Raw genomic sequence first — 24,212 nt, forward strand, 5'->3', positions numbered from 1 at the left:
TATTAGTGATGAGGACAGGTGGCTGTTTTTAGTTGCATCCCTACACAAGGTAGACCCACCGGAGGGAATGAACGTGGCCAGGTTAGGTCTGTTAATTTCAGTGGATGTCCTTGCTGCAGGACTTAGCTGGACAGAACCCAGTGTTTTTGTTTTTAGTTGTGTTTTGCTGCCTTGGGCTACTTTAGAAGGTAGGTCTGATGAAGATGGTGTCACTTTCTGCTGCTGGAGAATGTTCCTGGTCTTGCGGACGGTCAGTATTGTTTGAGGTGTCCTCTGACGAGGAAGTGAGAGGCAAGGTCCGAGGAAAGGATATGGAGGGCGGGTGGTTGAGCTTTGCTCTGTCTTCGTAGTGTGGGGGTGCCTCCAGCTGGGTTGCAATTGTAAGACTCCTGCTGAACGAAAAAGCCATGAGCATGGTGCCTTTATCCTCTTCTCCCCCTTCAACCCTCCCCCCCCCCCGGCCTCCACCCCAGCTTGGTTTTCCCAAGCGCATAGTTCAGTCATGGAATTTGATCCCGCAGGAGGCCTGATGGTTATCATATACGAGAGGCCCCATCTTTATTGGCATTCCGCCGGCTCCTGAAGACACAGCTGCTTAGGCGAGCATTTCCCTTGCACCAAACCTCTGGTTTAATTGTTACGACTTTTCAATCACTCGTTTTATTCTCTATAGGCGACTTGCACTTGGGTTACGTTCTGGGGATAGTGTCTAAAGCCCAAATTGCATATGGTCGAAAAATGTTGGATTCAGCTGTGGGTGGGGTTGCCAAAGTGTTTTTTTTCCTGGACACCTGCCCCCTTCCTGATCCCCTTTATTTTTTAATTTTCTTGCCAAGCGCATAAAGCTGAATAATGCGTACAAGTTAAATGCGCATAACTTTTGAGGTACCTGTACAGTGGTACCTCTGGTTACAAACTTAATTCGTTCCAGAGGTCCGTTCTTAACCTGAAACCGTTCTTAACCTGAGGTACCACTTTATCTAATGGGGCCTCCCGTGCAGTTTCTGTTCTCATCCTGAGGTAAAGTTCTTAACACGAGGTATTACTTCCGGGTTAGCAGAGTCTGTAACCCAAAGTGTTTGTAACCCAAGGTGTTTGTAACCCGAGGTACCACTGTATTCCAATTCAGGATGTTTTAAAGCCCTGGTGGATTTGTTGTTGCATATTTTAAATTTCAGTTTCAAACTGGCTTTTAACATTGTGTTTGACGCAGCATGTAATTAAACTGTGGAACTCACTGCCACAGGAAGTGCTGGTGTTCACCTGGTTGGATGGCCTTAAAAGAGGGTTGGACAGATTCATGGAGGAGGCTATCCAAGGCTACTAGCCATAATGGCTATGCTCAGCCTCCACAGCCAGAGGAAGTATGCCTCTGAATACCAGTTGCTAGGAACCACAAGAGGGGGAAATTGCTGCCGCACTCATATCCTGCTTGTGGGCTTCCCACTGGCATCTGGCCAGCCCCCTGCCCTGTGACCTTAGGGCAGGTAGAAATAACAACAAGTACTACTACTGCTCTATTTTACCGTCTTCTTTCTGTTAGTCCATGGCATGGGTAGGCAAACTAAGGCCCGGGGGCCACATCCGGCCCAGTCGCCTTCTAAATCCAACCCATGGACAGTCTGGGAATCAGGGTGTTTTTACATGAGTAGAATGTGTCCTTTTATTTAAAACGCATCTCTGGGTTATTTGTAGGGCATAGGAATTTATTCATTTTTTCTCTCCAAATTAGAGTCCACCCCCCCCCCCCAATGTCTGAGGGACAGTGGACCGGCCCCCTACTGAAAATGTTTGCTGACCCCTGGTCCATGGGGATAGGGCAGGAACACCAAAGCTGCGTTTCCAGTAGAGTATCCATGTGGAATCTTTGTTTCCTCCAGAAGTTGCTGAACTACAATTCCCAACATCCCTTGCCATTGGTCATACTGGCTAGAGCAGATGGAAACTGGAGTTTAGCAGCATCAGGAGGTGGAACCAGAGTTTCCCCACATCTGCAATGGAGTACACGGTATAGGCTTGGGTATGGAAAGGGGGTTCCTGGTGGTCTCTAGCTTGTTTTTGTTATTTAAGAACGGGTTTTAAAAGCAAGCTTCTAGCCCTCAAGGCTGTGTTGAGAATTCAGCTTTTGCTTTGAAGTTTAATTGAGCATGGAACTCTAAATCACTTTACCTTCAGGTACACAGTGTTGTTTAAGCTTGTTGCATCAGCATGTACAAAATTTGACGTCAGCGTGGGGAAACCTTTAGCCCTACGGTTATTGCAGAACTACAACTCCCATGAACCCCCAGCAAGCATAGCCAATGGCCTTGGAACATGGGAGCTGTTGTTCAGCAACATCGAGAGGGCCAAAGGTTCCTCGCATCTGCTCTGCATTGAACACTCTTTCCTTTTCCTTCCCAAATCCACCCGAGTGTTTGAAAATAGCAGTTGGCACTTTATTGACATTAGGCCAGAGTCTGGGTGCCTCGAGGGTCACACTCAGCCTCGCCTTCCTTGCTAGATTGTTGTGGTGATAAAATTGGGGGGGGGGGGTCAGTATGGGTAGAGAACCACATCCATTTTCTTAAGTTCCTTGGAAAATAAACAAGATAGAATTGTAATAATTTTTACGCGCTCTCCCCAAGGAGTCTAGCCTAATGCTGAAAATAATAAACACCTTGTTTTATTTCCCCCAGGCTTTTAGTCTGTGATGGAAACTGCTTTTAATTGCTGGTGTTTATTCACCTCCTTATTTTATTATTGTGTTTTCGTTGTTTTGTGAATCGCTCCCAAAATATGTGCTCCTCCCTCCCCAACCTCTTTTTAATTTTTTTTTACATTGACATAAATGGATAAAATAAAACCACATGAGTAATTTAGGGAACGAGACTGTCCCCATTCAGCTCTTTATCTTGCAGCTATAAATATTTGCATGGTGCAGGAAAAGTGACTAGGGAGAAGTTTTTCTCCTTCGCTCGTAATACTGGAACTCGGAGCCATCCGGTGAAGCTCAGTGCTGGAAGATTTAGGGCAAGCAACAGAAAGTACTTCTTTGCACGTAGTTAAATTGTGGGATTCACTCTCTTCTTGTGATGGTCCCCTTGGATGGCTTTAAAAGGGGGTTAGATACCGTATTTTTCGCTCCATAAGACACACTTTTTTCCTCCTACAAAGTGAGGGGAAATGTGTCTGTGAGTCTTATGGAGCGAATGGCGCTGCACAGAGAGGGCCACCTTAACCTCACTGGGTTGTTGTGAGGTTGTTCTGTGATAGCCCTCGTTTAGCCCCCTTGACAAACAGACAGGAGAACATTACAGTGGTTCTTCGGGTTAAGTACTTAATTCGTTCTGGAGATCTGTTCTTAACCTGAAACTGTTCTTAACCTGAAGCACCACTTTAGCTAATGGGGCCTCCTGCTTCCGCCGCACCGCCGGAGCACGATTTCTGAAGCAAAGTTCTTAACCTGAAGCACTATTTCTGGGTTAGCGGAGTCTGTAACCTGAAGCGTATGTAACCCGAGGTACCACTGTATTCTTGTTTTCGCTCTTCAGTCAGTCTTGGATTCCATCACTGCCCAAACCATGTGCCTCTGTCTCTCCAAACGACCAGATGATCCCATTTTTTTTTCTGGGGCTTTCTGTTTGAGAATGAAATCCAAGCACTGATGCCTGTTAAAATGCTTCTACTGTTCACTTGCAAAATCAAGTTTTTGAAAAGAGGCTCTACAGAAATAAAAGATTCGGAATATATTTGTTCTTCTTTTCCTCCTCTTAAAAACTAGGTGTGTCTTATGGTCGATATGGTGAATTCACAGAGGATATGTCCATCAGTAGCTTCTAGTCATGATGGCTCTCTGTTCTACCTCTCCGGTGTCAGAGACAACGAACAGACAGTTGCTGAGAATAACAAGTGGGGACAGTGAGCGTTGTGCTTGGGCCCTGCTTGTGGGCTTCTCACAGTCATCTGGTTGGCCGCTGCGAGAACAGGACGCTGGACTAGATGGGCCACTGGCTGGATCCAGCAGCACTTGGTCTAACGCGGAGGGAAAAGTTGGGAAATGTACAAAATGGGCAGCTTCAAAAAAGTGGTGGTGGTGGTGGAGTGGAATGCACAAACGGTCTCTTTAACCATAACCTTGTCAAGCATTGGCAGCGCTCTGAAGTGACTGGAAGCCTCAGCCAGCTGCCCAGCTGGTACAATGCATTTCCTGGGTTATGTTTGACAAAAACAGCAGGAGAGAGTGTGTGTGCCTGAGAGGGAGAGAGAGGGGGGTGGGGGGAGTTTCAGGCTAGCTGTGAACAGAATTAGCTCCATGTGTTTTAACAAAGTGATAGCTGGAATGTTTAGAAAGTGTGTGTGTGTGTGTGTGTGTGTGTGTGTGCACGTGTGTGTGTGTTTTGGTGGGGAGATCTGGGCCATCTCCTTGCCTATTTCTCACTTCCCCGCCCCAAAGCTGGGTTATGTAAGGCTTCATTTGGCATTCAAGGGACATCACCAGACAGAGGGAAGGAGAAAATGCCCATTTTTCTTCTTCAAATTAAGTGCCCAAGAGATGTCTGGATTCGATGATTCCATGAGGAATTCTCAGATAATGTTGGAACACTACCAGCCTCATATCCCAAGTTGCTCAGGAATTCTATGAAACAAAGAAACAAGCAAAAATAATAATAATAAAACCAGTCGTTAAAATAGGGCAGTTAGGAAGGTTAAGTCTGCCATCTTGATTCAGAACGGCATCCAACTGCATCCAAACATAGGTGACAACTTCCTCCTTGACCTCTGGGGAAGTCATGCAAAATGTGGTTACGATATGCTAGTAAAGGTAAAGGGTAAAGGGACCCCTGACCATTAGGTCCAGTCGTGACCGACTCTGGGGTTGCGACGCTCATCTCGCTTTATTGGCCGAGGGAGCCGGTGTACAGCTTCTGGGTCATGTGGCCAGCATGACTAAGCCGCTTCTGGCGAACCAGAGCAGCGCACAGAAACGCTGTTTACCTTCCCACCAGAGCGGTACCTATTTATCTACTTGCACTTTGAGGTGCTTTCGAACTGCTAGGTTGGCAGGAGCTGGGACCAAACAACGGGAGCTCACCCTGTCGCAGGGATTCGAACCGCCGACCTTCTGATCGGCAAGTCCTAGGCTCTGTGGTTTAACCCACAGCGCCACCCGCGTCCCTCTATGCTAAGAGTTGCCAAATGCATAGTAAACAAATGTCCTAAAATTTAATGTAGATCGGATTCTGCCTTATGCTTATCGGGTTCGAGACAAGGGTCGTTCCTGGGACCTCCTGTGTGCTGATCTATCCCTGAGCTACAGCTCTCTGCTGTCGGCCTCTAATATAACTACATCAGCAGAGAATTTGCCCTGATTTGCAGAACGTCACCTGGTGCCGTCTAGATGTTTTGGACTACAATTCCCATCACCCAGCTAGCCAGCATACATGTTGCGCCCTGTGGCTGCTGGGAGCTGCAGACGAAAACTTGATGACGCAATTCCCCTGTGAGGAAATGTTTGCACATTTTGGGACTTTTTAGTTTGAAGAAAAAATGAGGAAGAGGTGACATGATTGAAGTTCATAATATGATGCTTGGCATGAGGAAAAGGTTTTTCCCTCTCTCGCAACACTAGAATGCATGGACATGCAGTGAAGGTTAAACTATGGAACTCAATCTCAAGCTCTCAAACTCTCTCTCTCTTTCTTTCTTTCTTTCTTTCTTTCTTTCTTTCTTTCTTTTCTCTTTCTTTTTAAAAAGCATGCTTTATAGCAGTCTGAAGATTTTAAAAATTCTCCTCAGGTTACATATGCTTCAGGTTACATACGCTTCAGGTTACAGACTCCGCTAACCCAGAAATAGTACCTCGGGTAAAGAACTTTGCTTCAGGATGAGAACAGAAATTGTGCTCTGGCGGCACGGCAGCAGCAGGAGGCCCCATTAGCTAAAGTGGTGCTTCAGGTTAAGAACAGTTTCAGGTTAAGTACGGACCTCTGGAACGAATTAAGTACTTAACCTGAGGTACCACTGTACTGTGTTTTCATATATTCTGTGTCAGATCTAAGCTTCCACACCCAAGTCTTTCCAGGCCTGGGCACCAAATGTGATGCCATGGGAAAGAACCAGGGTTTTCTCTGGTTGTGTCGAAATGCCATCTGCCATTCTTCCTGGCCCTCCCCCCTCCTCTCCCCTCATCGCAGACATTCAGCCTCCTCTACTATCAAAGAACAATGCGTGGGAATTTTTTTGCAAAAACGCTACGTATCACATCGGTGCTAATAATAATATTTTCAATTGAAAATGTCAACTTATTTTTAGCCCCTTCCAAACATCGTACAATGCACTGACCTCCCTGCCCGCTCCCTTTCTAAATATGATGTCTAGGTTACATATCCACTCCTATTTTTTTGTAACTGTCTACTAATCCCTTTTAATTGAGACTGACAGACATAATCCCCTTAAGGCAAGGATTTTAATTGTTCTTTCAGTTGAAAGAGCTCCTCCTGCCCCCCCCCCTTTCGTAATCGGTCCGCCTGTGATGTCTGAAGCATGACACGTTTGGTTGTGATGCGGCTGGATCCCAGAATAGCCATGCTGATATATTTAAATTTTTCTTCCTCTCATGTGAGAAGGTATCTATCTATTTTTAACTGTCTGGTTTCTTTAGCTGTTCCTTTGGCTCCAGAGACGTCTTTTGACTTATTTAGGCAGTGTGGTTATAGTCCAGCACTCTATCCCAGAGACACTCACTGTCTCTGAGCCTAACCTACCTCCCAGGGTTGTTGTGAGGATAAGTTGAGAAGGGTTGTGGGCGGGGCGGGGGGGCAGGAAGCATATATGCCACCTTGAACTCCTCGGATAGAAATCAAATAAATTTATTATATGAACATGTTGCAATGGGATTCTTTTCTAGCTACTTGTTAAGAGTTTTGACTTCAGACTAAGGAGACCTGTGTTCAAATCTCCCGTCATCTCTGAAAATCCCATAGAGCAAACTGGTAGAGCTCATGGTTTTGCACACAGAACGGTGGGAGAACGTCTCAGAGCTTGAGGGCCGCATTCCTCTCTGGGCCACCTTCAGGGGGCCGCCAGCCAGAGGTAGGCGGGGCCAGAGGCAAAGGTGGGTGGAGCAACAAATGTAAATGTTGCTTTTTGTACAAGAGGGTACTTCTACACACATTGGTTGCCTCCCTATCCAGGCAACCAAGAGGTGTGATCCGAATTCAAAGGCACATTCCAGCCAGGCAAAAACACTCAAGGAAGGAGCAAAGCAAGTCTGTTGAGGGGTGTGTCTGGGTGACAGATGGTGCAGGCCAGACAGAGAGAGCTACTAGCTACACCCCCAAATCTCCTTGAAGGGTTCATTGATATTTTTTTTAAGTGTATATGGCCACATTCACACCATACTTTTAGAGCACTATGGTACCACTTTAAACTATCATGGCTTCTCTCAAGGAATTCTAGGAGCTGTAGTTTTTTTTGAGGTGGGGTTCTAACAACTATCAGCACCTCTGGTTGGACACGGTAAGAAGACTCCATGGAGTGCTGGACCGATCCAACAGGACTCTCCTTATGTAACGTCATATTCCCCTGTTGCTAGGCAACCGCAAAGCGCATCTTCCAGGGCCAACGAAAGCGTCCATCACCCATGGCTGTATCTAGACTCCACCACGTGTGGAGGTGGGACATCTCTCTAGGTGGGTGCCTTTTCACCTGAAGTGTACAAGTCATGCGCTTAAACTCCAGGGAAGGTGCCCTTTCTTAACCATGAGAGGACATTATCTATGGAGCAAGAGGCCTAGGGGAGCCATGGAATCGCTTTTCTGGGCGGCTCTCAAGAAAAGGTTAGGAAGCCGGGCTTGAGACGGAACGTATTTCGCTTTCTGTTTTCTCCTCTTCTAAGAACCTTGTTGGCTCTGAACACGTGGGCCCGAGGCCTATGAATGTTCTGTGTTATCTTTCATTTTGATAACTGGCATACCAATAGTGGTATCTAATGTTTTGATAGCTCCAGAGACAGAAAACATCCACACCATACATTTAAAGCACTGTGGTACCACTTTAAGCAGTTGTGGTTCCTGCAAAGTATCCTGGGAGCTGGTGTTTGTTTGTAAAGGATGGTGAGAGTTGTTGGGAAGACCCCCCCATCCCCCCTTCACGGAGCTAGTCCTACGCAGAGTAGATCCACTGAAGTCAAGCCTGAGAGTTGACCCGCTGATATTGATGGGGCCAAGTTAGCGGAGTCCATTAACTTCAACGAATCTACTTTGAGCCGAGCTAGCACTGGACGCAACATACAAAGAAAGGGCTGTGCTGTTAATCTTGCCAGCATTTGCCACACAGTTTTGACAGGCATCAAATATTAATGCCATATTTGCACCAAAGAGCTGTGGCACCACTTTAAACAGCCATGGCTACCCCTCAAAGAATTCTGGGAATTATAGTTTAAGGGTGCTGAGGGTTGTTAGGAGACCCCAGCTCCCCTCACAGTGCTACAATTCCCGTAGCTCCCTGTTGACTGCTGAACCACTCTTAAGAGCTGTTCACTTTCTGAGGGGTGTAGGAGGTCCCCTGACAACTCTCAGCACCCTTAACTCCAACTTCCAGAATCCTTTTGGGGGAAGGCATGACTGTTTAAAGTAGTATGATTAGCCCCCTTTGTACTGTACATTTAAAGAACTATCATACCACTTTACAAAGTTAAGGCTTCCCCCAAATCATCCTGAGAACTGCAGTCTGTTGAACCACTCAGGGAATTACTGTGCTATGATACTGCTTTAAATATATAGTACAAATGGGGCCTCAGTTGGAGATAACTCTTTGTTTTTGCCCAGAAGTTAAAGATGCTGTTTTCAATGAGGCTTGCTTGCTAAGTGTGCTTTGTGTTGCAGATTTGTTTGCATGTATAAAATTGAAGTGTTTTGTCAAAAGCTTATTTATTTTGTACTTTTGTTACATTCGTTATTACATCTTACATCCCTCCCCCTTTACTACGGTGAGCTCAAGACAGCGTACATGGTTCCCCCCTCCCCATTTTATCCTCACAACAGCCCTGTGAGGTGGGTTAGACTAAGGGGCAGTGATAGGAGCAATGCTGGCCTTGTGAGCTTCATGGCTGACTGGAGAATTTGAACCCTGGTCTCCCAGGTCCTAGTCCATTCAAAGTGTGAGCGGCAGAGCTGGACATCTCATACTGTGTTAAATATTTGTGAATATTTGTTTGAGCTATATAACATAAAGGGGAGTAATGTCTATTCCAAGCCAATAGGAGACTGGCTTCAGCTCTGAATGCGACAGCAGCTTTGATCTTAATATAAATAAATTTGTGACCTTTCATAATTTATTTCGGAGTCCTTGAACCAATGAATTTCCCATTGCTTTTAATTCATGGCGCTCTACTTGTGTGTTTAAAAGAGCATCCATTTTCTACTTCATCTGTCATGGGCTGCCCTTGACTTGTTAAGTGTTTGATGGTGTGTTTGAGATGTGGCGTTGTGTTCTTTTCATTAATGCAAATGGGGTGAGAAGCGTTCATTGTCTCCTGTGCAAGTATTTTTAGTTCCTGATCTAATTTTAGGCCTTGTCATCAGAAAGGGGAGAGAGGGGGACTGTGTCAGAAATTCATATGTGCTTTTTTTTTTTAAGCTTCCTTCTGTTTTGCAACTTCTCTGTAAAAGGGTGGGTGGAGGGGGTGATCAGAACTGTGTGTGAGAGCTGCTGCTTCCTGGGTTGCCCAAGTGTCATCTGAGATTTATATTGACCACATAAACCTGAAACCAGCAGTTTGGGGCCTACTGGTGAACATCTTATGCTCTTAGTCATTCTGTTCCCCTTGACTGATTTTAAAGGAAGCAAATTTCAGAGGAGGAGGAGACTGTCCATACTACTAGCCACATTGGCTGTGTTCTGCCTCCACTATCAGATACACTGTGCATCTGAAAACCAATTTCTGAGAATTCAAAGTGTGAAGAATTGCTGTTGCACTCAGGTCCTTTTGACATGCTTCCCATTGGGGCTTCTGGCTGGCCACTGTGAGAACAGGATGCTGGACTAGTTAGTCCACTTGACTTGATCTTATGGCATCTGGAGAATGATATCCCTGTTAGAATATATGAGAGCAAAGACGAACAATATATGTCCACTTGGTGCATAGTAAGGTAAAGGTAAAGGGACCCCTGACCATTAGGTCCAGTCGTGGCCGACTCTGGGGTTGCGGCGCTCATCTCGCTTTATTGGCCAACGGAGCCGGCGTACAGCTTCCAGGTCATGTGGCCAGCATGACTAAGCCACTTCTGGTGAACCAGAGCAGTGCACGGAAACGCCGTTTACCTTCCCGCCGGAGCAGTATCTATTTATCTACTTGCACTTTGACGTGCTTTCGAACTGTTAGGTTGGCAGGAGCAGGGAGCGAGCAACGGGAGCTCACCCCGTTGTGGGGATTCGAACTGCTGACCTTCTGATCGGCATGTCCCACCACGTGTTTTATGCCACTTGGTGCATAAGAGGCACCAATTGGCCTTCCAGATGTTGCTGAACCACAACTCCCTATTGCCCATGTTTGCCTGGCCAGATGGGAGTTGTAGTTCAGCAAATCCCAGAAGACTAGTTTCACCCACACACCTGGTGCATAGCAGCCACAGTGCCTCAATCTTCCCAGCATGCTTTTTGAGCCCATGCTTGTGTGTTTTTTCCATCTCCCCAGGTTTCATCAATGCTTTGCCCTCTGTGCTGTGAGCCGGCCGTCCGGCCGTCAACTTGAGGTTGCCTGCGCCGGGCGATGGACTTTGACCCCTACGCAAGCATGCAGGTTGGAATGCGGGTGGTCCGTGGGGTGGACTGGAAGTGGAGCAACCAAGACAACGGCGAAGGGAATGTCGGGACGGTGGTGGAGATCGGTCGGCAGGGCAGCCCAACCACCCCAGATAAGACCGTGGTGGTCCAGTGGGACCAAGGAACTCGCACCAACTACCGGACTGGGTTTCAGGGAGCGTACGATCTTCTTCTGTACGATAATGCACAAATAGGTAAGTAAATAACACAGGGAGCTGCCTTATACTGAATTAAGCCGCTTGTCCATCTGTGTCAATACTATCTACACCAGTGGGCCTCAAACCTTTTTCCTATGGGCCACATTTTCAGAATAAAAATTTCCTTGCCCCATTTTTTTTTTTTATTGATAAGAAATACATTGGGAAACAAAAGGTAGCAACTCCTGGCAGGCTTTGATTTGTAATGGAACACAGCTACTTTATCATATGATAACGGGACATCCAGAAAGTAAAAAACAAGGCAGATACATAAGAACATGAATCATTCCCAACATGTAATATTGAGTGCCCTTGAACCTTTCTGCCACACTTGCCATCCTCTCCTGCCACGCACTTTTGAGAACCACTGGTCTACACTGACTTGCTCTCCAGAGTTTCAGGCAAGTGACATTTCCACCTCTCCCTGGAGATGCCGGGATTGGAACCTGGGACTTTCTGCACTCAAGGCAGATGCTCTTGCACAGAGCTGCGGCCTTTTCCCAAAACCTAGGGATCTGCATCGCTGAGCCACACCAAGCATTCATCCAGGATTGTCTGCACCAGTCAGAGTAAAGAACCTGTAGCCTTCCCATGGTTGTTGGACTGTTGTAACTCCCAACTGTCCTCTGGCGATGTTGCTGGCTGGTGACTTGAGAAGCCACAGTTTACCCCCGGCTGATCTACACTGGCTGGCTTTGGAGAAGGGTCCTTCCCTGGAATGATTTGGGGATCCTGGGTGCCCATGCATTATTTCAGACACCTCTAACATAGGGTTACCAGACGCCCCTGTTTCCCGGGGACAGTCCCTAGATTTGCGAATAAGTCCCTGGACAAATTCCATCCCCAGAATGTCCCCAGATGTCATCTAATGTCCCTGGGAAATGCAGTCTCAGCAGCCCAGAGCAGTTGGCTCTGGCTGGTTTCAGGAGCTGGCTCAGAAGTCCCTATAAGATGGTGGTGCAGGGGCTCTAAGATGCAGCTTCCGGGCTGCTTCCACCTTCCCTGACCCCAGCAACTAAGCTGTGTAGGGAGGCTTCATGCTGCCTACCGGAGCAGCCTCCCAACTCAGCTGTGTAGGGAGGCTTCATGCTGCCTATCAGAGCTTGCATGCAAGCAGGAGGGGGAAGGGATCTCTCAGTTAGGCAACAGGAAGCCTCGCTTCCCAGCTGAGGGATCCCACCCCCTCCTGCTTGCACGCAAGTAGGAATGGGATTGGGGCTGCTTCGATGGGAAGGGAGGCATCGTGCCTGGCCGCCGCCACTCTCCACCCTCCTCCTCCACCTTCCTGCCTGACCCACCGTTCACCGCTTCCCCACCACCACCACCAAAGAACCAAAAGCTCAGGGGCCGCCCAGGCTCATGGAGAAAGGAGATAGAAGCCTCGGAGGAAGGGGAAACGTGGCGGTTGAGGTCAAGGCGGCGGCCGCCCTCTGCCACCGCCATCGCTGCAGCATCAATGTCCAAAACGTGTAGTATGTATATATTTATGTAATTAAAGTGTCCCCAGATCTGATAACCTTACTCTAACACACACACACACACACACACACACACACACACTCCTGCTTACTGAAAGCCACACGTGTTAATAACCTTTCTTCCATAAGGGAGTTTCTCCAACCCCTTTGATCTCTTTGGTTGCCGAAGCTGCTGATGGCGACTCTCGCCTCTTTCCTTCTCTCTCAATTAGGCGTCCGCCACCCCAACATCATCTGCGACTGCTGCAAGAAGCACGGAATCCGCGGGATGCGGTGGAAATGCAAGGTCTGCTTCGATTACGACTTGTGTATGCAGTGCTACATGAACAACAAGCATGACCTCTCCCACGCCTTTGAGCGCTACGAGACTGCTCACTCACAGCCGTAAGTGATAGAATCGGAGATTTGTTGGGTTGGAAAGGGGTGCCAAGGGCCATCTAGTCTAACCCCCAGACACTAGCCCCTCCCCCAGTGTACATTGTAAGCAAAAGAAATGTTAATATATAGAGATACAGATAACAAGAGGGTGACATGTTCTTTCTTTTTAGGGCTCAGTTCTATCCGTACTTGTTTCACTTCAAGGGGTGGGAAACTGGAAACTGGCAAGCCAAGTATGGCATGTGGTGTGATGCTGGAAATCCCGTGGGCACATGTCCAGTGATTTACAGTGGTACCTCGGGTTACATGCGCTTCAGGTTACAGACTCCACTAACCCAGAAATAGTGCTTCAGGTTAAGAACTTTGCTTCAGGAAGAGAACAGAAATTGTGCTCCGGCAGTGCAGCGGCAGCAGGAGGCCCCATTAGCTAAAGTGGTGCTTCAGGTTAAGAACAGTTTCAGGTTAAGAACGGACCTCTGGAACGAATTAAGTACTTAACCTGAGGTATTTTGGTTTGAAGTTGTCGTCGTCCTCAGTTTTGTACCTATCAGGTCCTTGATATATGCAGTTTGCTCATGTACTTTTAAGTGATATTCCTTTAGTATGGGGATTAATGGAAAAACAAGAAAACTGTATTTTGCTCTAGGTCTCTAAGAGACTTATACTGGAGCCTGGAAGGATAAACACCTATCGTCTCCTATGCAGCAGTCTGAGGACCTTTGCAGCCTTGGCTACATCTTGAACATATTTCTTATAAACACCAGTTTTGTGTGGATACCTGTTGGGACATTTGTACGGCTTCTATCCAGTGGCATGCGGTGGAGTTTTTCGTAGGGGAACAGTTAGGGCCAGAGGTACCAGCTTAGCTTGCGAGGGCGATTTGGGGTGGGTGGGTGGGTGATGCCGTGCCCGTGAGCATTGCTCCTCCTTCCCTAAGCCGGGCAGAAACCGAAATGGAAAAGATTTGTCCATCCCCAGGTGTGATGCTTTTGCTTTCAAGAGAACCGAGCTTCTCCAAAACTGAAGCAAGTAGAAAAAGGAGGGGGGGGGTTGCTTAAGCAAAGGGCTCCCAGGGCTTTTTTCAGTAGACCATTGCGATGGTAACTAGGCAACCTACCCTGTTCCCTTTTTAAAAAAACACCCCCCCTCCACTAATGTTGCTTCCTAAATTGTAGAGGAGCTGCCAGTGCCACTGTGTGAAGTCCTCGGAGGAGAAAGGAACTCGGGGGGGGGGTGACTAATAGTGACTTTTAAGCTTTCTGTGCGTGGGGCAGGAGAGCCGGATTTGGGTGTGGGGGTGTGGGATGAAAGAGAGTAAGGGGGCAGGTGCTAAGTGCCGTTGACAGATTGTCTTCGGAGGGAGGCGTGCAAAATGTCTGGGGGGAAAGGAGGGAGATGGGAGTTATGCGTCCCCAGTTAGGGGCAGGTACCCACTTCCTCCAGCCTCTCACCCCTATGTCTCACTCCCATTCCCCCTCTTGGTCCACCTCGGCCCACTACCCCACTCCTGAACCCGGCAACACCTCAGGACTCATGATAGCCACTGTGGTTAGTAGCTATCGAGATTCTGGTTTCCTTTAAGCCCAGGTTCCCTGTTACGTCTGATCCACGAATCTTTAGCTTTTGTTGGTTTGACAAGCCAGGGTAGTAAGGGACAATCTCTCCACACACACAACCACATATTATCCTGGCTTGTGATATTGTTATGCAAGAGTTCTCTGGTCCTGGAGGGGGTAATGTAGAAGTTTGGCTTAACACAAGCCAGGATCTGTATCTCAAAGCTGCTTCCACACCGGGGGGGGGGGGGGGGGCGCAGAAGGACAAAAGAGGAGCGCCCAAGGGAGGACTGTGCAGCCGTGACACTCATCTGTGACTTCATAAACCATGCTTTATGAGGCTGTGGACAGACAATGCGTCACTTTCCCACTAGGGCTTCCAAGGTGAAAAGGAGGAGAAATCACTTGAAGCACCTAAGTTTGGAATCTCTGGTGACATTTTTTGTGCACAGTCACAAATCCAACGCATGGTTTCTTGGTTTCATTCAGATAATGGATACTTTCCTGTTGAAAATCCCAACAAGGCCTGCAGAATGTATTGATTCCTTGCAGTGTTGGTTGCCTCCAAGGTGAAAACACTGTGAAGTCTCTCTCTCTCTCTTTCTCTCTCTCTCTCTCTCGTGTCTTACAATGAGTAAGAGGTCTGGAAAGCAGTTTTGACGAAGAACAGTTGTGAAAAGCAGGATAAAGTTAGCACTGGGCAGTAAAGATTCAGGGCAGATGCAATAGCTGCCTTCAGACATGCCAAAAGTGAAGCAGAATGGTTCTCTGTTACTACATGTGGCGAGGGCTTTTAACACGTTGGCTAGGCGCTGTTCAGGGTTGTATGTTCTGGGATGTGAATCAGCCTCAGACCATTTGGCCCATTTGTTCTCTTGGTTCATGTAGGGTGCAGGCCCCAAACATTGTTCGGGGTGGGGGAAGAAGGAGATCCTTACAGCTGCTTCTTTCAGAATCCAGGGCAGCTGTTTATCAGCTCCATCTGGTACGCAGGCTGAGACCCTACCTGCCCGCGGACTGTCTCGCCAGAGTGGTGCATGCTCTGGTTATCTCTTGCTTGGACTACTGCAGTGTGCTCTATGTGGGGCTACCTTTGAAGGTGACCCAGAAACTACAATTAATCCAGAATGGGGCAGTTAGACTGGTGACTGGGAGCTGCCGCCGAGACCATATAACACCGCTCTTGAAAGACCTAAACTGGCTCCCAGTACATTTCCGAGCACAATTCAAAGTGTTGGTGCTCACCTTTAAAGCTCTAAACGGCCTCGGTCCTGTATACCTGAAGGAGCATCTCCACCTACATCGTTCTGCCCGGACACTGAGGTCCAGCGCCGAGGGCCTTCTGGCGGTTCCCTCGCTGCGAGAATCCAAGTTACAGGGAACCAGGCAGAGGGCCTTCTCGGTAGTGGCACCCGTCCTGTGGAACGCCCTCCCACCAGATGTCAAAGAGAAAAATAACTCAAACTTTTAGAAGACATCTAAAGGCAGCCCTGTTTAGGGAAGCTTTTAATGTTTAATAGGTTATTGTATTTTAGTGTTTTATTGGAAGCCGCCAGATGGGCGGGGTATAAATAAATAATTATCATCATCATCATCATAGAATTGTAGAGTTGAAAGGGACCCCAAGGGTCATCTGGTCTAGCCCCCTGCAATTCAGGAAACTCAGCTAGATCATACATGACAGGTGGCCTTCCAACCTCTGCTTAAAAACCTCTAAGGAAGGAGAGTCCACTGCCTCTCATGGGAGTATCTTCCACCGTACAACAGCTCTTACTGTCAGAATTATTGAGATCGTTTGCAGGAGTATCATTGGTTGTTCCATTAGTTGGCAAGGCTCATCTAGTAACAACAAGAAACTGAACCTTTAGTTTCATTAACTCTTTATTGTGGAATGCCCTGCCATCGGAGATTCAGTAGGCGCCTTCTGTCTCAAATTTTAAATGCCTGCTGAAAACTTCTCTATCCCACCAGGGCTATGCAGGCAATTCAGAACGTATCTTTTGACAATAGGTAGCTGATGTCTGCTTTTAGTTTTTTATATGATTTTTCATTGTATGGTTTTATACACTGTCGCCTTAAACACCTTTTTTTAATGAATAGCGGTATATAAATATTTTTATAAGTAAAATACAGGCCAGGGCACTTGCAAGACAATTCCATATGCGCGAGAACCCAATGAAACCGATGAAGGAGTCAAAATATAAGGCTCTCAATAGAGGCGGAAAATAACTGAAGGCATCTAAGAAAAATATCAAAAGACAGAGAAATTAGTAGTTCCCTTTACCTTTGACAGCTATGCCAGTAGGATCGGAACCATAATTGAGGAATACTGATATTTAATTAAGAAGGCACCTGGGTGTGAGAACGGCCTTGTCCTTGCATTTGAGGGTTTTGCAAAAGTGTAAATCATTTCTAAGTGGCCATGCCGGCGGGAGCTCTCAATTCAGTCCGGAGGATCCAGATAACAGCTCAAGGCTGCACGACTTGAAAGGCCGACAAGCTGGATAATTTTTGAATCCTTGTTTTGAGGCCCCTTTAGAGGAGGAGAGGTTTTTTTATATCCTTGCATGCTTAAGGGATTCCATCTGGAAGTGACCCTGGGGCCAGATGAACATCATCACTAAAAGTTCAAACCGGTGATGCCACTTGGCAATTTGCACATCCAGTATTTTTGACCTATTTTTTGCCGAACAAATAGCTATTTCATTAAGGAGGACCTCGGTGCAAAGGTGTTTGGTTACGTTTAAGGCTGTTGGTTTTATCAGTTTTGTTTTGACTCTTGTGTATTTTATGAGCCATAAAAAAGGGGCTTGTGGTCATTTGGTTGTTCCGCCTCATTCTGATTTGAGGCCTTTTTGCTTTGGATGTTATTAATTGTTTTTAACTGGTATTATATTTTTAAAAGATACTTCTCATATACTATATAGACATATCATAACTGCAAAGTCTACCAAACTAAAGCCAGGAGCAAAATCGTGGCTGTGGGCGGATGGAAGAGGCTGTTGTCTGAAACCCAAGAGAGCACCTGCCTGTGGCTGTAGAAAATATTGAGCTTGATGGATGAATGATTCAACTTGGTATATAGAAGAATGGTATAGAATCCTAAGAGCTGGAAGGGACCACAAGGGTCATCTAGTCCTTGCAATGCAGGAATCTTTAGCCCAACATGGGTCTTGAACCCACAACCCTGAGATTAAGAGCCTCGTGATCTACTGACTCAGCTGTCCTATGGGAAGGGCTGTAGCTCTGCCTTGCATGCAGAAGGTTCCCAGGCTGAACCCTGGGCATCACCAACTAGGGCTTTGAGAGACTCCTGCCGTGAATCCTGGAGAGGTACTGCAAATGTAAATCATCCTTCTATATATAGATCCTTCCCACAAGGAATCCTGGGCGATAGCTTGGATTTGTAGCTCTTTGAGGGGTGAACTACAGTTCCCAGGATACTTTAGGGGAGAGCCACATATTTTGAACATATGGTGTGGATGTGACCCCAGTATGCCTAGGTTCTTTGGAGCAAAGCTGTTGCGCTCCCTGCAAGAAGAATTCCATCCCCGGTTTCTGCAATTGAGATGAGCCTTTGTTTTAATTTTAACCTGCTAGGTGGCAGGGTGCTGGATACTAGAGGCAGATTGCTTGCTGATGAGAAGTACAGTATTTTAATTTAATGCAGACCACTTCCACTGTGGGGGATCAGAGATGGTACAGAGAGGTAATGGGGGAAATTCCTCCCCGCCCCAAGAAAATAGCAGCTTCAAGGAGGGACTTTCCTCTGGAGAGGAAAATGTGAAATTTCTCCTCTGTGCTGGCTCCAATCCGGTAAATTGAGAGCAATTTGCATTTTGCAAACCTACAGCCTAGATGTGAAGACATAGCTAATGTCACAGAAACCAGGGGGAAAAATCTGTTCTCTTTTTTCCATTCTGAAGAGCCATTTCACCTTTCTCCAAATTGCTTGCTCAATGTAGAGCAGCAAACTTTTTCTTCTCCCAACAAGATCAATAGTTGCATTTCTATCTCTTTTTTCAACCGTTCTAGGCAAAGCGCAAATGATGCCCCTGGAGACACTGATGCTGATTTTCCAGAGACGATAAAAAGTTTATTATCTATGGCAAAGCTAGGCTTGCATCCATCTAAGTCTGAAATTGGACCCCACACACCCTCTTTTCCCCTGAAGACATTGCAAGTTCAGCTAATGTCAACCTAACTTTTTGCTGCGCAGTTTTTACAATCTCTTTATTCCTTTTGCTGACTGATATTGCTCAGGCACTCTCTCTTCTTCTTTATTTAACAGAGCTTGTAAATTGCTAACTGTAGAATCATCTGTGTTGTTTCTATAAAATAAAATACATGTTAAAATGGTTGGTGAAAGTTCAGATTACAAGTATGATGAGCAATTTTTGTAAAAAAAAAAGGGGGGGTTGTATGCAACAAAGTTCTACTTGGACTAAACTCATTCACATTAATGGCCCTAATGTCCATTACTTTCAGCAGGCCTACTCTGAGTAGGATTAGTACAGGATACAACCCTTACAAGGCAAAAATACATGTCAACTTTACATATCTGGGTAGGCTTGTTTGAACAAGCGCTAAAAGATGGATTGCTTAGAAGCGCAGAACAAACATTATGTGGCACTTGCTATCAATATGTTTAAAAATCACTTTTTTCTTCCTGTACCTCCTTACCTACAAAACAGGCATCTTAAACAGTTGCCAAGAGAAATGCAATTCAGTGGTTGGAAACAGAAGGGATTGCACATGATAAAGAGACTGCTACAAAAAAATTAAACCCTCTGATAGGAGTCTTAACTAAAAGATAAATTCAGAGATCTGGAAACAAGCTGGCTGCTCATACCTCAAAAGATATATTTCTCAGCTAATCAGATAGTTATATCTCAAGCAAATAGACCTTTAAAACCCATTGAGCAATTAATTTTTCATTCCATATACACACCCAGGGAACTATTTTCCAATACAGTCGTACCTTGGCTCCTGAATGCCTTGGGAGTCGAATGTTCCGGTTCCTGAACAATCGAAAACCAGAAGTGAGTGTTCCGGTTTTCGAATGTTCTTTTGGAAGCTGAACATCCGACGGGGCTTCCTCGGCTTTTGATTGGCTGCAGGAGCTTCCTGCATTAAAACCCTATACAGATGCCAGTATGCACATGTGAAATGTCATAGGATAAATCCTCAAATTAGTCTGATGTGCTGGAGAGGTTCTAAACAGATTGGATCATACTACGGCAAATGTACACAACCGTTTTTGGAACCAGGTTTTTATGAGGGCTTCCACTATTACAAGACACATATTGCACCCTGATTCTTAAGCTTGCTCTCCTAAATTATAAGGATTTTAATGTTCAAAGACTTGTAATCTTCATCACAGCTGTAAGTAGACCTCTATTAACCCAACCCTGGAAAATGGCTAGGATATACAGCACACTGCCCTTATGGAAAAAAATTGCAGAACATCTTGGATCCTTAAAAAAATACGGAAAGTAAAGATTACTTTTAAACTGTTTGGAACAACTCTTTACCTGGGCTTCTGACACACGAGATGGTATATTTTGGGACCCCCCATTTCTTTTTAATTGTTAGTTGTTTTAGTTTTTAATACTGTGTTTTAATGTAATAACCTGCCCTTGACCTTAGGGTAAAGGGTGGGTAAATAATAAGTAAGAAGAAGTTAAGAAGATGCATTCTTGTTGGTATTTGTCTGTCTCGAGAGACAATGCAGTGCGCCTCCAGGGGTGAAGTCAAACCACTGTGTTCGCAGCAACTAAGTGACCCCTTGAGGCACAAGCCTGAGCAGTGTGTCTGGAGGTCCAGGGCTGCCCGGATGACATGATCCCCCCTCTTGGCCTCGCAGATGTGGTCCAACAATACATTTGGCACCAGCTTGACTGCAGGAAACCCACAAGGCGCCATCCAACCGCTTTAGGGACTCCACGCCAGATTTGTGTAGGGTTTACTTAGGCTTTTCCTTCTCGCAATTATGTCCCACAAGGCAGAGGAGGTTTAGGACCAGAGTTTTCCTTCTCCTAGATGGGCTATCTTTCCAGGTTGCTGGACACTGCTTGAACCCTTCTGAAGACGTGTGCATGCCCACAAAAGCTCATACCAAGAACAAACTTAGTTGGTCTCTAAGGTGCTAAAGGTAAAGGTAAAGGGACCAACTCTGGGGTTGCGGTGCTCATCTCGCTTTATTGGCTGAGGGAGCCAATGTTTGTCCGCAGACAGTTTTTCCAGGTAATGTGGCCAGCATGACTAAGCCGCTTCTGGCGAAACCAGAGCAGCGCACGGAAATGCCATTTACCTTCCCGCCAGACCGGTACCTATTTATCTACTTGCACTTTGACGTGCTTTCGAACTGCTAGATTGGCAGGAGCAAGGACTGAGCAACGGGAGCTCACCCCGTCGCGGGGATTCAAACCGCCGACCTTCTGATCGGCAAGTCCTAGTGCTACTAGACTATTTTTTTATTTCTATATACAGTCATACCTCGGGTTGAAGTAGCTTCGGGATGAGTATTTTCGGGTTGTACGCTGCGGCAACCCGGAAGTAACGGAGCGCGTGCGCAGATTGTCAAAATGACGGCATGTGCGGAAGCGGCGAGCCGCACAGATGCGGGTCGTGTTCACATCCAGAGGTACCACTGTATATATTTCTACTGCGTCAGACCAACACGGCTACCTACCTGAATCTTGAACCCTTCCAGACAGAGCAGGGTACATAAGCTGTGATCCCTCCAATGACTGGAGCTGATGGGAGTTGTAGTCCACCGGCATTTGAAGGGCCAGAGCTCCCCCGCCCCTGCGACAGAGAATTAATGACCCTTTCCCTGCTACGTGCTGTTCTTTCCCGCCTGCAGGAGCCAAGGGACTTCCTTCCCTAATTTTACAATGGCATCGTGGCTGGAGACCAGGCCAGATCAATCGGTTAGAAACGGCTGGACTCTGGGCAGAGAACTCCCCAAGTGAGAACTCTCTCGCCTTTTGTTTTGTTTCCTTCTCTGAAACTTGGCCGGCCTCATCGCTGCCTCGGTGATGATAATTGGGGAACGCGAACCCAGCCGGGCCTGTCGACCTGATTCCCAGGCGGAAACATAGCCAGTGTTGCGTGCTGTGACACTTCTCGAGTATGTGCCTGGTAGGACTTTATTTAAAAAAGAAATGCTTTGAGAAACAGCGTATGAGCTGGTGAGGTGGAGACTTTAGCTTGTGTCGTGCCTGTTTTGCCAGCAGAAATCAACATGCCAAAGAATCTGTTCTGCTGCCCTGAGCTCCTTCAGCAGGAAGGGTGGGATATTAGTCGAGATAATAAGAATAATAATGCAAATAAATAAACAAATAAGTAAATAAATAAGAGGGTCTGAAAGACTCTGAAGTTGGTGTGATTTTGATCTTTTAATGTAAGGTAAAGGTAAAGGGACCCCTGACCATTAGGTCCAGTCGTGACCGACTCTGGAGTTGTGGCGCTCATCTCGATTTATTGGCCAAGGGAGCCCACGTACAGCTTCCGGGTCATGTGGCCAGCATGACTAAGCTGCTTCTGGCGAACCAGAGCAGTGCACGGAAATACCGTTTACCTTCCCACCAGAGTGATACCTATTTATCTACTTGCACTTTGACGTGCTTTTGAACTGCTAGGTTGGCAGGAGCAGGGACTGAGCAACAGGAGCTCACCCCGTCGTGGGGATTCGAACCGCCAACCTTCTGATCAGCAAGTCCTAGGCTCTGTGGTTTAACCCACAGCGCCACCCACATCCCTTTTAATCTTTTAATGTAGTTCCTTACCTTCTTTTTTCTTGGCTTAGAGTAGAGTTCGGGAATGTCAAGTTTGAAAACTGCCCTCGAGGCCTTTCTCTCTGGTCCTCAGGACTGTTGCCAGGTTGCACTCCTCACTGGGCCCTTCTTTGCATCCCCCTGGAGTGTTTTTGCCAGGCTAGACTTTGCCCTTGAATACCGATGATGCCTCTCGCTTGTCTGGATGGAGCTGTGTGTGCAACGGTCTCTTAGTGCAGCTATGTTGGGTAGGGTGGGGTGTGAGACAAGGACCGTGGAATGGCAGAGTTAAAAGTATAGAGGCATTAGTGTGGGAGTATTGGAGAAGCATTACTGAACAACTGATAAAGCGTGGTGGTCCAGGGTAAATCCACTTCAAATGTGCTGCTCATGGATGAATGACAGGCTGCTGCATACACCATAAAACAGCAGTCTTGATGAGACCCAGTTCTGTTGTGTGTTTTTCATTGGCCACGGTGGTGTGGAGAGCAGCGTGGATTTAACAAGGATCTGCCACAGGTTGCATTGGGACCTTCCCATTGCCTCGTCTCCAAGATCAGTGGGTGGAGGCTTATTGAGTCAGCCTGCTTGAGATGATCCTTTTATTCTCTCTTGTGGCTGGCCTGAGCCTCCTGGCTCCAAGCAAGGTCCCTCTCTTGCCCTTCCTTCTCTCCTTTGGCTGTTAAATCTGAATAAAGCTTAAAGGACTGCATCGGGTGGGTTGCCAAATTCTATCCCCCCCCCCCCCACCGGCATGGATACCAGACGTTTCCATTGAGGCATCCTCTCCAGAAAGTCAAGGTTATTGTTGTTGTTTTTTTGCTCCATATGGCAATGTGTTGATTAGGAAGCTCTCAGCTGGCGCAAGTAATAAAACCTGGCTACCTCGGGAGCCAAGGGGGCTCAGCTTGCAGAGGCAAGAGGAAGGGAGTTCTGGCCTGTGTTGACTGCTAGATCAGGGGTGGACACCCTTTTTGATGCCCTCTTGCAATGGGCTGTGTTCAGCAGTTGGTGACCATACTCCCAGAGCCGGCAGCATGTGGAGCCATTCATTCCCCACTCTGATTTCTCTCTCTCTCTCTTCGTCTCTTGCACTCTCACTCTTGATCCTGATTTGTGATGGAGATGAAAGTGTGGAGGCATCCCTGCAAACACTCATGCTCTCCTCAGCCTGCCAAGCAGCTTTTCGGCCTGAGAGGAAGGTGGTTTTACCTGGAGAGGAAGGTGCACAGGGGTGGACCCTCCCTGAGTTGCACTCTCCACCCAGGCAGCAAAGTTCAGTAGGGAGGAGAGAGAAATTTAGTGGAGGGGTGGGGCAGTGTCTGCAGGTGGTCTTCCATTGTCCTTCAAGTGCTGCCTGTATCCCGTGACAGCTAGAGGAACGCAGAATGTGATAGTTAAAACCGTAGAATTCGCTCCCACAAGATGCTGTGACGGCCGCCGGTTTAGATGGTTTTGAAAGAGGCGTGGGGCAATTTCACAGAGCAATAGAGCTGTGTTTGAGTACCTCCACTCTCAGAGGCAGAAACTCTTCTGAATACCAATTGCTGGAAACCACAGGAAGGGAGAGTTATTTTGTGGTCCTCCAGGGTTGCTTGCAGGCTTCCCACAAGCGTTTGGTTGCACACTTTGAGAACAGGATGCTTGACTTGATGAGCCACTGGCCTGATCCTGCAGCCAGGCTCTTCTGGTGTCCTTATTTGTCCCGACAAGCTTCCACAGAAGCAGGACAGGGCTACTTTTTCTTCCAAGCCCCCGAGAACCAAACATTAACCTTGAACTGAACCGTCTCCGCTATCTACCCAGCCACGAAGAAGCCAAGTGATGCAGCAGGAGCCAAGCGCCTCCTGGATTTTAATCTAATTTGAGTTGTTTTGCTTCCAAATACCGGATAACAACCAAGGCTATTAAAGAGTGCCGCAGACCTCACCCCCCGGGGGGTGCATTTAATCGCTGCAATATTGCTTTTAATAACCATTTTAATTAAGGCCTTCATTTTCGAGATCGGTGCTGACCCAG

At 47.0% G+C, this 24,212-nt stretch overlaps 1 protein-coding gene across 5 annotated transcripts in view; it reads left to right on the plus strand.

Annotated features, from left to right (window-relative positions):
• Positions 1–24,212, plus strand: part of MIB2 (MIB E3 ubiquitin protein ligase 2) — a 71,801-nt gene that overhangs the window by 20,780 nt on the left and 26,809 nt on the right. For 2 of the 5 annotated variants that reach the window (XM_083453826.1, XM_083453828.1), the window contains exons 1-3: positions 7,620–7,817; positions 10,676–10,997; positions 12,691–12,862. In XM_083453826.1, coding sequence (XP_083309952.1) covers positions 10,751–10,997; positions 12,691–12,862 — 419 coding nt within the window. In that variant the 5' untranslated portion in view covers positions 7,620–7,817; positions 10,676–10,750. Of the gene's footprint in view, positions 1–7,491; positions 7,818–10,675; positions 10,998–12,690; positions 12,863–24,212 lie in introns of those variants that run through there. The other 3 variants (XM_083453824.1, XM_083453827.1, XM_083453825.1) reach the window with 2 other exon arrangements.

This window comes from Podarcis tiliguerta, assembly GCF_965153285.1.
Source record: "Podarcis tiliguerta genome assembly, chromosome: 8".
NCBI lineage: Eukaryota > Metazoa > Chordata > Lepidosauria > Squamata > Lacertidae > Podarcis > Podarcis tiliguerta.